The sequence below is a fragment of the Salvelinus namaycush genome, chromosome 21 (assembly GCF_016432855.1).
Source record: "Salvelinus namaycush isolate Seneca chromosome 21, SaNama_1.0, whole genome shotgun sequence".
Lineage (NCBI taxonomy): Eukaryota > Metazoa > Chordata > Actinopteri > Salmoniformes > Salmonidae > Salvelinus > Salvelinus namaycush.
Genome location: NC_052327.1, coordinates 3,444,346 through 3,458,961, shown reverse-complemented (window position 1 = coordinate 3,458,961; position 14,616 = coordinate 3,444,346). Strand labels below are relative to the sequence as shown.

Genomic DNA, 14,616 nt, shown 5'->3' with positions numbered 1-14,616 from the left:
ACGACGCCAGGTCAGCGGAGTCAATCACCACCTTCCGGAGACACCTGAAACCCCACCTCTTTAAGGAATACCTAGGATAGGATAAAGTAATCCTTCTAACCACCCCCCTTAAAAGATTTAGATGCACTATTGTAAAGTGGTTGTTCCACTGGATATCATAAGGTGAATGCACCAATTTGTAAGTCGCTCTGGATAAGAGCGTCTGCTAAATGACTTAAATGTAAAATGTAAATGTTGTCACGGCCGTCGTCGGAAGGTGCAGCGTGGTTAGCGTTCATTTTTCTTTTATTATTGTCAATGTCGCCAACAAAACAAGAAACAAATAAGACGCTTAACAGGGCTATAGTGCCACTAACAAAGATAATTCCCCACAAACACCAAAGGAAAAAAGGCTGCATAAGTATGATTCCCAATCAGAGACAACGATAGACAGCTGTCCCTGATTGAGAACCATACCCGGCCAAAACATAGAAATACAAAAACTAGAATGCCCACCCTAGTCACACCCTGGCCTAACCAAAATAGAGAATAAAAGCCTCTCTATGGCCAGGGCGTGACAGTAGTGAGAGCGACTGTAACACAGTGCTATGTCATACTGGACGGATCTCTCTCTCTCTCTCTCTCTCTCAAGCCAGAAGATGTGTTGGATCTCTGTCCTTGCTGCTGATATGGTGAGGCCATTCATCAGAAAAGACGCACGCGCACTCACACAAAAACAAACTTTTCTCTAATGCGCGCTTCCCGCTCCCTTGCCTCCTCCTCTTAACCCAGACCAACTGAGACATCCCTCCCTCCCATCACCCTTGTCTCCCCACCTTTGACTACTTTCATCCAATTTATCCTAACTCTTCCTTTGTCCCTTTGAAATACCGAATCACAGAGAGAACATTAGGATGAAAAGAGAGAAAAGAAAAGTACACTCACATGTACCAGTTGTGCCTCTGAATCTGTTCTAACTGTAGGAGAGAAAGAAAGGAGAAATGTAAACACACAAGACACAAAAACACCTGCTTCAAGCCATTTACACATACACAAGTCTGGTCATTTTGATTAGGGCACCCGGTAGCAAAATGCTTTAAAAAGTTTTGCAATGGAAAACTAAAATGTGCATTTCTTATTGGACCCTGTTTCTGAAAATGGAAAATAAAAAGCTTAACACATTTTTAAAATGGAACAAGTCTTCATTTTAACTGTGAATATTCAGTCTACAATATTTTAGAAATAATATACAAGTTTAGAATATTACACTTCTTCAGTTTTCCTACTTTGTAGTTATTGCACTGGTGTTGCCTAAAAAACACTACCCATTTCTTGAGTCATAATCAATAACACAAAATTATTGCAAAATTATTGATTTTCAAAGACAATACAATATGAATATTAAATCGATATTAAATTGCTTCCTCCAGTACATAAGAACTCGATAGGACAATAGTCAGAGAGAGAGAGAGAGAGAGAGAGAGAGAGAGAGCATTATACATAGTCATACACACTGCTCTAACCCTGCCAAGTCCTCTGGCTCAAAGGTGGTCTCTATTTCTCTCTCTATTTCTCTCTCTCTCTGCGCTGGTGAGCAGTGCCGTGAGTTGGCCTCTGCCCAGTACCCCGTGGGCAGAAAGACTCCAGCTCATTGTCTGAGAGGACCACGAGAAAGAGATAAACACAGAAGAAAACAATGAAAAGAAAAGAAGACAACCCATAGAACGAACCCAAGGTGTGACCGGGGCAGTGGACTATGAATGTCATTGTCGATATGAATTGCTTTTTCGTCTGATTCTCTGTACCCTTACAGCAACTGCTGCTGCCATAGACTTTATTAAAGAGGACATAGTTCAATTTAGCAACTTGCTATTCTAACGTTTCAGATCAAGGAACCTATGAAGTAATCTCTCAGGGAACGTGTCGCTTTCCCTCACAAAGTGATCGAATCCAAGATTTGTGTGTGTGCGTGCGTGTGTGAGAGCGAACGAGAGAGAGTCTCAATGTTGAAGCACAAAGACAATCCCCGGAGAGTTGAATTTGACACGTCCTTTTGTATTGCCCCTCTGGAAGTGTAGTCTTCTTGAATTGAATTGAAATGAATCGAATTGAATGTTGAAACATAAATAGGGACAGTGGGACACAGAGAAAGTCAGTAAGTATCACAGCTTCTTCAGAGAGAGAGAGGTGATAGCTTCCCACGAATATTATTGACACAGGCACTCTAACTGACTGACTGACTGACCGGTTGCTGTTAAGACAACTCTCTCTCTCACTGGGTTATTAAAGGGCTGGAGGTGACAGACCAACATACACATGAACATACACATACTGTACGTTGAGTACGTGATTGACTAAGAGCACCTGGGTTCATTGGGTTAAAGGATTGATTTGACCCTGCATTTCAAACTGAAATATTGTAAAATCGGGGAGATATTGTGTGTGTGTGTGTCTGCTAATTCTCCTGTCGTCTTGATGAGGGTATTATTCCACCCATGATGAACCACTCTATGATATGATAGTCTAATAAGTCTGGAAGTCATACACACACACTTAATTTGGGTGTACAGACGGACAGGATGAGATGATTGGTAGAGACGCTAGGATGTTTGCTTCAGGGCCAATTTAGATCATTTTAAATATACTTAAATCGAACTTCATTCGTATATTTTGTATATATTTAAGTACTGTATGTCTTAGATATAGGACAGACACTTCAGAACAAACTTCCTTTAGATTTTGGGGATGGACTATCTGTTGTTCCATGTAGTGAATACGTTACTCAATGCAGTTGTATGGGCTGTTAGCAGTAAGGACTAAACAAGAGTTATCAATGTCAACTTTCTCTGAACTTCAAAACACATTATTGGCACAGAAAGTACAGTACCTGGCAAAGTATTCATACCCCTTGTATTGTTACAATGTTCTTGGCAACAATCCAATAAAATAAAAAATATGAAAGATTGATTTAAATTCAATTAAAAAAATAAAATTGTTAAATAAGTATTCAGCTCCCTGATTCAATAAATGGTAGAAACACCTTTGGCAGCAATTACAGCAATGAGTCTTCTTGGGTAAGTCTTTAAGAGCTGTACACACCTGGATTGTGCAATATTAGCCATTTATTATTTTCATAATTCTTCAAGCACTGTCAAGATGTTGGGGATCATGGTTAGACAGCCATTTTGAAGTCTTGCCATAGATTTTCAAGCCAATTTAAAGACTTAAGTCAAAACTGTAACTTGGCCATTTAGGAACATTCATTGTCTTCTTGGTAAGCAAACTCTAGTGGAGATTTGAGATGTAGGTTAATGTCTTGCTGAAAGGTGAATTCCTCTCCCAGTGTCTATTGTAAAGCAGACTGAAGCAGGTTTTCCACTAGGATTTTGCCTGTGATTAGCTCCATCCCATTTATATCTATCCTGAAAAACTCCCCAGTATTTGCCAATGTCAAGCATACCCATACCATGATGCAGCCACCACCATGCTTGAAAATAAGGCGGCAGTTACTCAGTGATGTGTTGTGTTGGATTTGCCCCAAACATAAGGCTTTGCATTTAGGCCACAAGGTATATTCCTTTGCCATGTTTTTTTTGTTGCAGTATTACTTCATTTTGTTGATTTTTTTAATTTAACCTTTATTAAACTAGGCAAGTCAAAATGTGCGCCGCCCTAATGGACTCCCAATCACGGCCGGTTGTGATACAGCCTGGAATCAAACCAGGGTCTGTAGTGATGCCTCTAGCACGGAAATGCAGTGCCTTAGACTGCTGCGCCACTCGGGAGTGCCTTGTTGCATACAAGATGCATGTTTTGTATATTTCAATTTTTCGTTCCACTCTGTCATTTAAGTCCTTATTGTGTAGTCACTACAATGTTGTTGATTCATCCTCAGTTTTCTCCCATCACAGCCATTGAACTCTGTAGCTGTTTTAAAATCACCAATGGCCTCATGGTGACCTCCCTGAGCAGTTTCATTCCTGTCCTGCAGCTCAGTTCAGAAGGATGACTGTGTCTGTGATGTGTCTTGGTGGTTTAATACATAATCCACAGCATAATTATTAACTAGACATGCTTAAAGATATATTCAATGTCTGATTTGATATTGTTGCCCATCTACCAATCACTGCCCTTCTTTATATAGCTTTCAAAAGGCTCCCTTACAGATGTTTTACGTATGGGGGACAGAGGAAAAATCATGTCAACCCTTATTATTTCAAAAATCATGTCAACCCTTATTATTTCACTCAGAGTCCATGTAACATATTATGTGATTTGTTAAGCCAGATTTTACTCCTGAACTAATTTAGGCTTGCCTAAACAAAGGGGCTGAATACTTATGCAACGACTGCATTTTAATTATCAAATTGTATTAATCATAATCATTACTATTATTATATATTTTTTTCACTTTGACATTAAAGTATTTCGAGTTCATTGTTGACAACAAATGACAATTAAATAAAGTTATCCCACTTTGTAACACAGTAACATTTGAAGAAATACAAGGGGTATGAATACTTTTGCAAGGCACTGTATACTTATAGTGTAATTGATCACTCACAAGCAGAGTTTTATGAAGAGAAATCAATGTGTCAACTTAAAAACAACTCCAGGTGTATCTCGAATGAATATACAAAATTACAAGTAAAGTGTTTTAAATTGAAGTACATTTTTAATGAGTGTGTTTAAGTTTAATGATAGTGAACATATCGTATACTTAAACACTGAAAAACAATGAATTTGAAGTACACTTGTAATAAGTATATTGAAGGTTGATGATAGTATATAGTTTTAAAAACTATGTTTTAAGTGAGAATAGGCATTGGTCTGATGCCGAAAAATAAAGGAAATTCACATGAGCACCGCAATGCTTATTCTACCAATGCTCTACCAAGGTTTTCCAGCACACAGCTTGACCTACTACAGGAGCTATGTTGGTATTGTACTTCAAACGATGTGTAAGCAGTTTGCTTAGGATTCAAACCTTCTCAAACAGCCTAGTTCATACTCTTAGAGGAGGTGCTTCCACAATAACGTGATTTGTACCGCATATACGCTTCACACTCCATAATAAGACATTATCCCATTATGCTACCTATTCATGCTTTTTGAAATGAAATGAACACAAGTTTTGCTGGTTTGTCTTGTAGTAATGTGGTGCATGCCCGTATTTCCTTAAACCTTTATTTTAGCAAAGTATTTAATAGAAAAAACTATATCATAATAACATCCTTTTTTGGTAAGAAGGTGCCCAGCATAAAAATTGGTGGTGGTGTGTTGGACACAGTAGCTCAGATAGAGAGAGCCTGTCTGCATCCCTGATTTCTGTAACTGTTAGCTTACCTGTATAATTTTGAATTAAGCTCAAATATGATTGGACAGTTCATTGCCTCGGTCAAAATAGTATGTAGATTAAAGTAATCTTAGCACTTGTATGTTATTTTTGAAATAAAGATGGCAACGCAACAATAATACACATTTACAATAGGCCTGTATCTAAAAAATATATACAGTCAAATTATATACAGTGTCACGACTTCTACCGAAGTCGATGCCTCTCCTTGTTTGGGCGGTGTTCGGCGGTCGACGTCAACGTTCTTCTCGCCATCGCCGATCCATTTTTCATTTTCCATTTGTTTTGTCTCGTTTTCCCACACACCTGGTTCTCATTTCCCTCATTATGTGTTGTGTATTTAACCCTCTGTTTCCCCCATGTCTGTGTGTGGTATTGTTTATCTGTTTTCATGTATGCGCACGTTAGGCTGGCTGCAAACCAAAAGCTCACGGCACAAACAAACACAAAATACAAATACGGATTGAACATCCGTATTTGTATTTTGTGTTCGTTTGTGCCGTGAGCTTTTGGTTCGCCAAATAAAAGGCTCCAGTTTTGTACCAAATATCTGCTCTCCTGCACCTGGCTTCCTACAGCCCTTCATGCATACCTTGACATACAGTGCTGTGAAAATGTATTTGCCCCCTGATATTCTCTATTTTTGCATATATTTGAATGTTATCGGCTCTTCAACCAAAACATAATAATAGATAAAGGGAACCTGCGTTTACAAATAACAAAAGAAATTGATACATATTTTATTTATGTAATTAAGAAAGTTATGCAACACCCAATTCCCTGTGTGAAAAATTACAGTAATTTCCCCGTTATACCCAATAACTGGTTGTGCCACCTTTAGCTGCAATGACTGCAACCAAATGCTTCTTGTAGTTGTTGATCAGTCTGTCACATCGCTGTGGAGGAATTCTGGCCCACTCTTGCATGCATAACTGCTTTAACTCAGCGACATTTGTGGGTTTTCAAGCATGAGCTGCTCATTTCAAGTCCTGCCACAACATCTCAATTGGGATTAGGTCTGGACTTTGACTAGTCATTCCAAAACTTCAAATTTGTTGCTTTTTAGACATTTTCATGTAGACGTGATTGTGTGTTTTGGATTATTGTCTTGAGGACACTAGAGGGTGATTTGGTCACTTGACTGCAGGAAGGTGTTTTAAGTAACCTTTTGTCTTACTGTAAACATACCATACCAAACCTAACATATTATACTAAAATCAGTGTCCCAGCTTTATGTTTACAATGTTACGTCGAGTCTATGAGACCTGACTGGCACACAGAATGTCTTGCAAGCAGTGGTTCTGAGTGAAATTGTTGTTGTACCATGTGCAGCCCCCTGAATACTTTTCACTTTTGCATGGCGACTCTGTGAACACAATGAACATAACTTGACAATGTGTTGATCAGTCAGCACAACATTGGATTATAAAAATGACAAGACAGGAGAGAAAGAGTTTTTGCTGGAGCTGGAATCTATTCCACACGTTTGATCGCTCTTTTTTAAATTTTCCGTCGCCACTGTTGCAACCCCTATTACCAGTCTGTTCAACCTCTCTTTCGTGTCGTCCGAGAACCCTTAAGATGGGAAAGCTGCCGCGGTCATCCCCCTCTTCAAAGGGGGTGACACTCTGGACCCAAACTGTTACAGACCTATATCCATCCTGCCCTGCCTTTCTAAAGTCTTTGAAAGCCAAGTTAATAAACAGATCACTGACCATTTCGAATCCCACCGTACCTTCTCCACTGTGCAATCCGGTTTCCGAGCTGGTCACGGGTGCACCTCAACCACGCTCAAGGTACTAAACGATATCATAACCGCCATTGATAAAATACAGTACTGTGCAGCTGTCTTCATCGACCTGGCCAAGGCTTTTGACTCTGTCAATCACCGTATTCTTATCGGCAGACTCAATAGCCTTGCTTTCTCAAATGACTGCCTCGCCTGGTTCACCAACTACTTCGTAGACAGAGTTCAGTGTGTAAAATCGGAGGGCCTGTTGTCCGGACCTCTGACAGTCTCTGGGGGTACCACAGGGTTCAATTCTCGTGCCGACTCTTTTCTCTGTATATATCAACGATGTCGCTCTTGCTGCGGGTGATTACCTGAGCAACCTCTACGCAGACGACACCATTCTGTATACTTCTGGCCCTTCTTTGGACACTGTGTTAACTAACCTCCAAACGAGGTTCAATGCCATACAACACTCCTTCTGTGGCCTCCAACTGCTCTTAAACGCTAGCAAAACCAAATGCATGCTTTTCAACCGTTCGCTGCCCGCACTCGCCCGCCCGCCCGACTAGCATCACTACTCTGGACGGTTCTGACTTAAAATACAACTACAAATACCTAGGTGTCTAGCTAGACTGTAAACTCTCCTTCCAGACTCATATAAACATCTCTAATCCAAAATGTAATCGAGAATCGGCTTTCTATTTCGCAGCAAAGCCTCCTTCACTCACGCCGCCAAACTTACCCTAGTAAAACTGACTATCCTACCGATCCTCGACTTCGGCAATGTCATCTACAAAATAGCTTCCAATACTCTACTCAGCAAATTGGATGTAGTCTATCACAGTGCCATCCGTTAAGTTACCAAAGCGCCTTATACCACCCACCACTGCGACCTGTATGCTCTAGTCGGCTGACATATTCATCGCAAGACCCACTGGCTCCAGGTCATCTATAAGTCTATGCTAGGTAAAGCTCTGCCTTATCTCAGCTCACTGGTCACGATAACAACATCCACCCATAGCGCGCGCTCCAGCAGGTATATCTCACTGGTCATCCCCAAAGCCAACACCTCTTTTGGCCGCCTTTCCTTCCAGTTCTCTGCTACTAGTGACTGGAACAAATTGTAAAAATCACTGAAGCTGGTGACTTACATTTCCCTCACTAACTTTAAACATCAATTATCAGAGCAGCTAACCAATCGCTGCAGCTGTACATAGTCCATATGTAAATAGCCCACCCAATCTACCTACCTCATCCCCATATTGTTTTTATTTACTTTGCTGCTCTTTTGCACACCAGTATCACTACTTACACACCAACATCTGCTCATCATCATCTGCTCATCTATCACTCCAGTGTTGATCTGCTAAATTGTAATTACTTTGCTACTATGGCCTATTTACTGCCTTACCTCCTCCTGCCATTTGCACACACAGTATATAGACTTTCTTTTTTTCTATTGTGTTATTGGCTGTACGCTTGTTTATTCCATGTGTAACTCTGTGTTGTTGTTTCTGTCGCACTGCTTTGCTTTATCTTGGCCAGGTTGCAGTGGTAAATGAGAACTTGTTCTCAACTAGCTTACCTGGTTAAATAAAGGTGATTTAAAAAAAAAAAGTTTTTATCCTGTCAGTCGAGTCTGGTAAATTGATGCTAGCTAGCATGCACAACTGTAGTTCTGTTTACATGTGTGTTTGGGATTCAACCATTTACCAAAACAATTGGTTTTCTCTGCTATGGTTTATGTGGTCTTGGTTGTTCTTTGAGGAAATGTAGCGCAGTGTTTATCCTAACTGTCTGATTTCTAACTACCTCATCTTACCGTAGCTTGGCAGGGGGAATACAAATGAACATGAGTAGCATGGAAGTTTCCCAAAGTTAGGTTGTTTTAACCTAACATAACTAACTAGATACGTTGTGTGTAAGAATGTATGCTCTTTTGTGGCACATCAACTTGCCATACAGTACATGTTAGCTAACATTAGAATCATACTTTGGCTAAGATTACTTAGCTAGCTAAAGTTAATTGGTTATCATAGCAGCCAAGGACGATTGATAGTTTATTTGTGAAAACTTGTTTGTGCTCCGATTACACGCAAGTGTTTAGATCAACAGTTTACACATGATGACTTCCGCCTGATGGCCTGTAGAAGCAAGCTAATGTTAGCTATGTAATGTTAGCTAGTTAGCTACTTAGCTAATCAAAATATTTGTTTCCATTTATTGATTAACTTCTGTCACGTTCCTGACCTATTTCTGTTAGTTTGTTGTATGTGTTAGTTGGTCAGGACGTGAGTTTGGGTGGGCATTCTATGTTTTCTGTTTCTATGTTGGTTTAAGGGTTGCCTGGTATGGCTCTCAATTAGAGGCAGGTGTTTGGCGTTTCCTCTAATTGAGAGTCATATTTAGGTAGGTTGTTTCACAGTGTTCGTTGTGGGTGGTTGTCTCCTGTGTCAGTGTTTGTCGCACCATACGGGACTGTTCGGTTTGTTTTGTACATCGTCATTTTGTGTAGTCTATTTTTCCCTGTTCGTGTGTTCTTCGTGTTTAATGTAAGTTCGTCGTCCAGGTCTGTCTACTCCGTTTGTTGTTTTGTTAGTTATAGTGAAGTTCGTGTTTTTTCGTCTTGTCTTTAAATAAATTATGTGTTCACAACCCGCTGCGCCTTGGTTCAATCACTACTCCTCCTCTTCGGTTGAAGAGGAGGAGGAATACCGTTACAGAACCACCCACCAAATAACCAGAACCAAGCAGCGGTGTAACGGGAGGAACGGACAGCGCACGAAGCAGGATTTATGGTCTTGGGAGGAGATCATGGAAGGAAAAGGACCATGGGCTAAAGTGGAGGTGAATCGCCGCCCATGGGAACAGCTGGAGGCAGCTCGGAGAGCGGAGGAAACGGGAGAGAGGAACCGGCATTATGAGGGGACGCGTCTGGCACGGAAGCCCGAAAAGCCCGTGAGTACTACCCAAAAATTTCTTGGGGGGGGGCTAAGAGGTAGTGGGCCAAGGGCAGGTAGGAGACCTGCGCCCACTTCCCAGGCTAACCGTGGAGAGCGGGAGTACGGGCAGACACCGTGTTACGCAGTAGAGCGCACGGTGTCTCCTGTACGTGTGCATAGCCCAGTGCGGGTTATTCCACCTCCCCGCACTGGTAGGGCTAGATTGGGCATTGAGCCAAATGTCATGAAGCCGGCCCTTCATATCTGGCCACCAGTACGTCTCCTCGGGCCGGCTTACATGGCACCAGCCTTACGCATGGTGTCCCCGGTTCGCCTACATAGCCCGGTGCGGGTTATTCCACCTCCCCGCACTGGTCGGGCGACGGGCGACGGGGAGCATTCAACCAGGTAAGGTTGGGCAGGCTCAATGCTCAAGGGAGCCAGTACGCTTGCACGGTCCGGTATTTCCGGCACTACCTCCCCGCCCCAGCCCAGTACCACCAGTGCCTACACCACGCACCAGGCTTCCAGTGCGTTTCCAGAGCCCTGTTCCTCCTCCACGCACTCTCTCTATGGTGCGTGTCTCCAGCCCAGTGCCTCCAGTTCCGGCACCACGCACTAAGCCACCTGTGCGTCTCCAGAGCCCTGTACACACTGTTCCTTCTCCCCGTACTCGTCCTGATGTGCGTGCACTCAGCCCGGTGCCACCAGTGCCGGTACCACGCACCAGGCAAATAGTACGCTTTGAGAGTCCAGTGTGCCCTGTCCCTGCTCCCCGCACTAGGCTTGAAGTGCGTGTCTCCAGTCCGGTGCCTCCAGTTCCGGCACCACGCACCAGGCCTACAGTGCGTCTCAGCCGGCCAGAGTCTGCCGTCTGCCCAACGGCGCCTGAACTGTCCGTCTGCCAAGCGCCGCATGAACTGCTCGTCTGTATTGAGCCTTCAAAGCCGCCCGTCTGCCATGAGCCTGCAAAGCCGCCCGTCTGCCATGAGCCTACAGAGCCTTCCGCCAGACTGGAGCCGCTAGAGCCTTCCGCCAGACAGGAGCCGCTAGAGCCTTCCACCAGACAGGAGCAGCCAAAGCCTTCCGCTAGACAGGATCAGTCTGAGCCATCCGTCTCCTCAGCGCCATCTGAGCCATCCGTCTCCCCAGCGCCGTCTGAGCCATCCGTCTCCCCAGCGCCGTCTGAGCCATCCGTCTGTCCCGAGCCATTAGAGCCGCCCGTCTGTCCCGAGCCGTCAGAGCCGTTAGTCAGTCAGGAGCCGCTAGAGCCATTCGTCAGTCAGGATCTGCCAGAGCCGCCAACCAGACAGGATCTGCCAGAGCCGCCAACCAGACAGGATCTGCCAGAGCCGCCAACCAGACAGGATCTGCCAGAGCCGCCAGCCAGCCATGAGCGTCCAGAGCCGTCAGCCAGCCATGAGCGTCCAGAGCCGTCAGCCAGCCATGAGCGTCCAGAGCCGTCAGCCAGTCATGAGCTGCCCCTCAGCCCAGAGCGGCCATTAATCCAGAACTGCCCCTCAGTCCAGAGCTGTCTCTCTGTCCGGAGCTGCCTTTCAGTCCGGAGTTGCCCCTCTATCCTGAGCTACCTCTCTATCCTGAGCTACCTCTCTATCTACCTCTCTATTCTCACCTACCTCTATGTCCTGAGCTACCTTGTCCCGGAGCTGTCCCTTTATTTTGTGTTGCCTATATTAGGTGGGTGGAAGAGAGGGGTGGTCATTCTGAGGGGGATTAGCAAATTGGGATTGACTATGGTGGGGTGGGGACCTCGTCCTGAGCCTGAGCCACCACCGTGGTCAGATGCCCACCCAGACCCTCCCCTAAACTTTGTGCTGGTGCGCCCGGAGTTCGCACCTTAAGGGGGGGGTTATGTCACGTTCCTGACCTATTTCTGTTAGTTTGTTGTATGTGTTAGTTGGTCAGGACGTGAGTTTGGGTGGGCATTCTATGTTTTCTGTTTCTATGTTGGTTTAAGGGTTGCCTGGTATGGCTCTCAATTAGAGGCAGGTGTTTGGCGTTTCCTCTAATTGAGAGTCATATTTAGGTAGGTTGTTTCACAGTGTTCGTTGTGGGTGGTTGTCTCCTGTGTCAGTGTTTGTCGCACCATACGGGACTGTTCGGTTTGTTTTGTACATCGTCATTTTGTGTAGTCTATTTTTCCCTGTTCGTGCGTTCTTCGTGTTTAATGTAAGTTCGTCGTCCAGGTCTGTCTACTCCGTTTGTTGTTTTGTTAGTTATAGTGAAGTTCGTGTTTTTTCGTCTTGTCTTTAAATAAATTATGTGTTCACAACCCGCTGCGCCTTGGTTCCATCACTACTCCTCCTTTTCGGTTGAAGAGGAGGAGAACAACCTGTTACAACTTCTTATGACTGGCAGCATGGTGCAAGCAGCTGTGTTGTTGCTGAGCAACCAACCTGGGATTAGAACTCTGAGATTATGCTGAAAAAAATATGTTAGCATTGTCATAACTGCAACCAAAAGGTAGCACATTGTTGTTTCTTAACTGACAGGAATGTGCATGTGGGAGCGATAAATTATACATTTAATAAAAACTGTTGCACCTATAAATGTAGTCAATCCGGCAACGGTCACTTTATGAACTAGTTTTAATCCAATGTCTAGAATTGAGCTAGGTAGAAATAAGGTAGGTAGAAATAAGCAAGAAATACTCTTAAAAATCAATTGCTAACAACCCTGTTCAAAAATCCGGTATGTGGTTCTCGGTAACAGCCAGACTGCTCAAGAAGGGAGGGGAGTGTGTTGTGTACCTCCAATCAAGATGATTTAAGAATTTACCTAGAGATTGGTGTCATATTGACCTAGATATGATGATAGGGGGATTTGAATTTAACACGGAGCTTCAATCAATGACTATACTACTAAAAGACTGTAAATAAGTGTATTGAAGGCTGATGATAGAATATTTATAGTATACTAAAAGAAAAAATAATTCATATAAAGTACAGTTTTAATAAGTGTGTTGAAGTGTAATGATAGTATATTTATAGTATACTTAAGACATACTAGAAGAGTCATATTTGAAGTATATTATTTGCATTCTTTTGTATATTTAACTTGTTCACGTGTGAGTTCCAAGTATCTCTAACTGTCGCTCCCAGTGCACGTTTTGTTATGCGCGTGATGACAGATTGCACTCACTGTTCCAAAATGTGATTTTTACGCAACAGGACAGTTAACCCGATCCACCCTCAAACCAAGACACACTGCCTGCTAAATGTCTATGGGCTATGTTTCAACACATTTTTTCTCTAACAAGTTCTACAATGTCTTTTATTTTCTAACAACAGTTTGACTTGAGGTGTGTTCCGCCTCATTAATTGACATAGAAGTAGCCCATTTTACTGTTGAGGACAATTTATGTTTGAGGCTTTACTGAGCAGGACAAAATTCTCACTTTGATGAGAGCCCAAACACTTCAGCAGTGTTTCCTTAGATCAAGTATGCAGATATTTTTCCCCATGGCACATTTTCTGGCTGGTGCTCGCATTGCCTTCATTTCTATTTTCTTGTGGTTTCTATTGTGGCATACCGTATGTACAGTCCCTTCAGAAAGAATTCAGCCCCCTTGACTTTTTCCACATTTTGTTACTTTACAGCCTTATTCTAAAATGCATTGAATAAAGAAAAATCCTCAGCAATCTATACACAATACCCCATAATGACAAAGCGAAAACAGGTTTGTAGAAATTTTAGCCACCCCCCCCCCCCCACCTTATTTACATAAGTATTCAGACCCTTGCTATAAGATTCGAAAATGAGCTCAGGTTTCCTGTTTCCATTGATCATCCTTGAGATGTTTCTATAACTTGATTGGAGTCCACCTGTGGTAAATTCAATTGATTGGACAGTGCAGTTGACAGTGTATGTTATCACTCTGACAGAGCTCTAGAGTTCCTCTGTGGAGATGGGAGAACCTTCCAGAAGGACAACCATCTCTGCAGCATTCCACCAATCAGGCCTTTATGGTAGAGCGGGCCAGATGGAAGACACTCCTCAGTAAAAGGCACATGACAGACCGCTTGGAGTTTGCCAAACAGGCCCCTAAAGTCTTTTAGGCAAAGGGTGGCAACTTTGAAGAATATCAAATATATTTGTATTTGTTTGACACTTTTTTGGTGATTCCACCATGATTCCATGTGTTATTTCATTGTTTTGATGTCTTCACTAATATTCTACAATGTAGAAAATAGTAAAAAATATTTGACTGGTACTGTATATTAGCAAACATTTATAAAAACCTGTTTTTGCTTTGTGTATAGATTGTATAGTGTATAGATTGATGAGATAATAAAAAATAAAAAAAAGTTTTAGAATAAGGCTGTAAAGTTACAAAATGTGGAAAAAGTCAAAGGGTCTGAATACTTTCCGAACGCACTGTACATACAAACACACACGTGCACGCACATACACACCTCCCCAATCCTCACACTAAAACACTGGGAGCCGGGTGACTCTTTCTTGGCGTCATCTGCATCTCTGTGAGCAGGCTGAACGTGACAACCAAGGGTGAGAAAAAAGGGCTCATGGGTCTTATATAAACTAGGGTGCCAGTGAGGATTTCCTACGCTGGACAACTTGTTACA

At 42.8% G+C, this 14,616-nt stretch overlaps 1 protein-coding gene across 1 annotated transcript in view; it reads right to left on the bottom strand.

Annotated features, from left to right (window-relative positions):
- brsk2a (BR serine/threonine kinase 2a) overlaps positions 1 to 14,616 on the bottom strand; it is a 454,159-nt gene that overhangs the window by 82,874 nt on the left and 356,669 nt on the right. Inside the window, exon 9 of the mRNA XM_039017967.1 lies at positions 925 to 956. Coding sequence (XP_038873895.1) covers positions 925 to 956 — 32 coding nt within the window. The remainder of the gene's footprint in view (positions 1 to 924; positions 957 to 14,616) is intronic.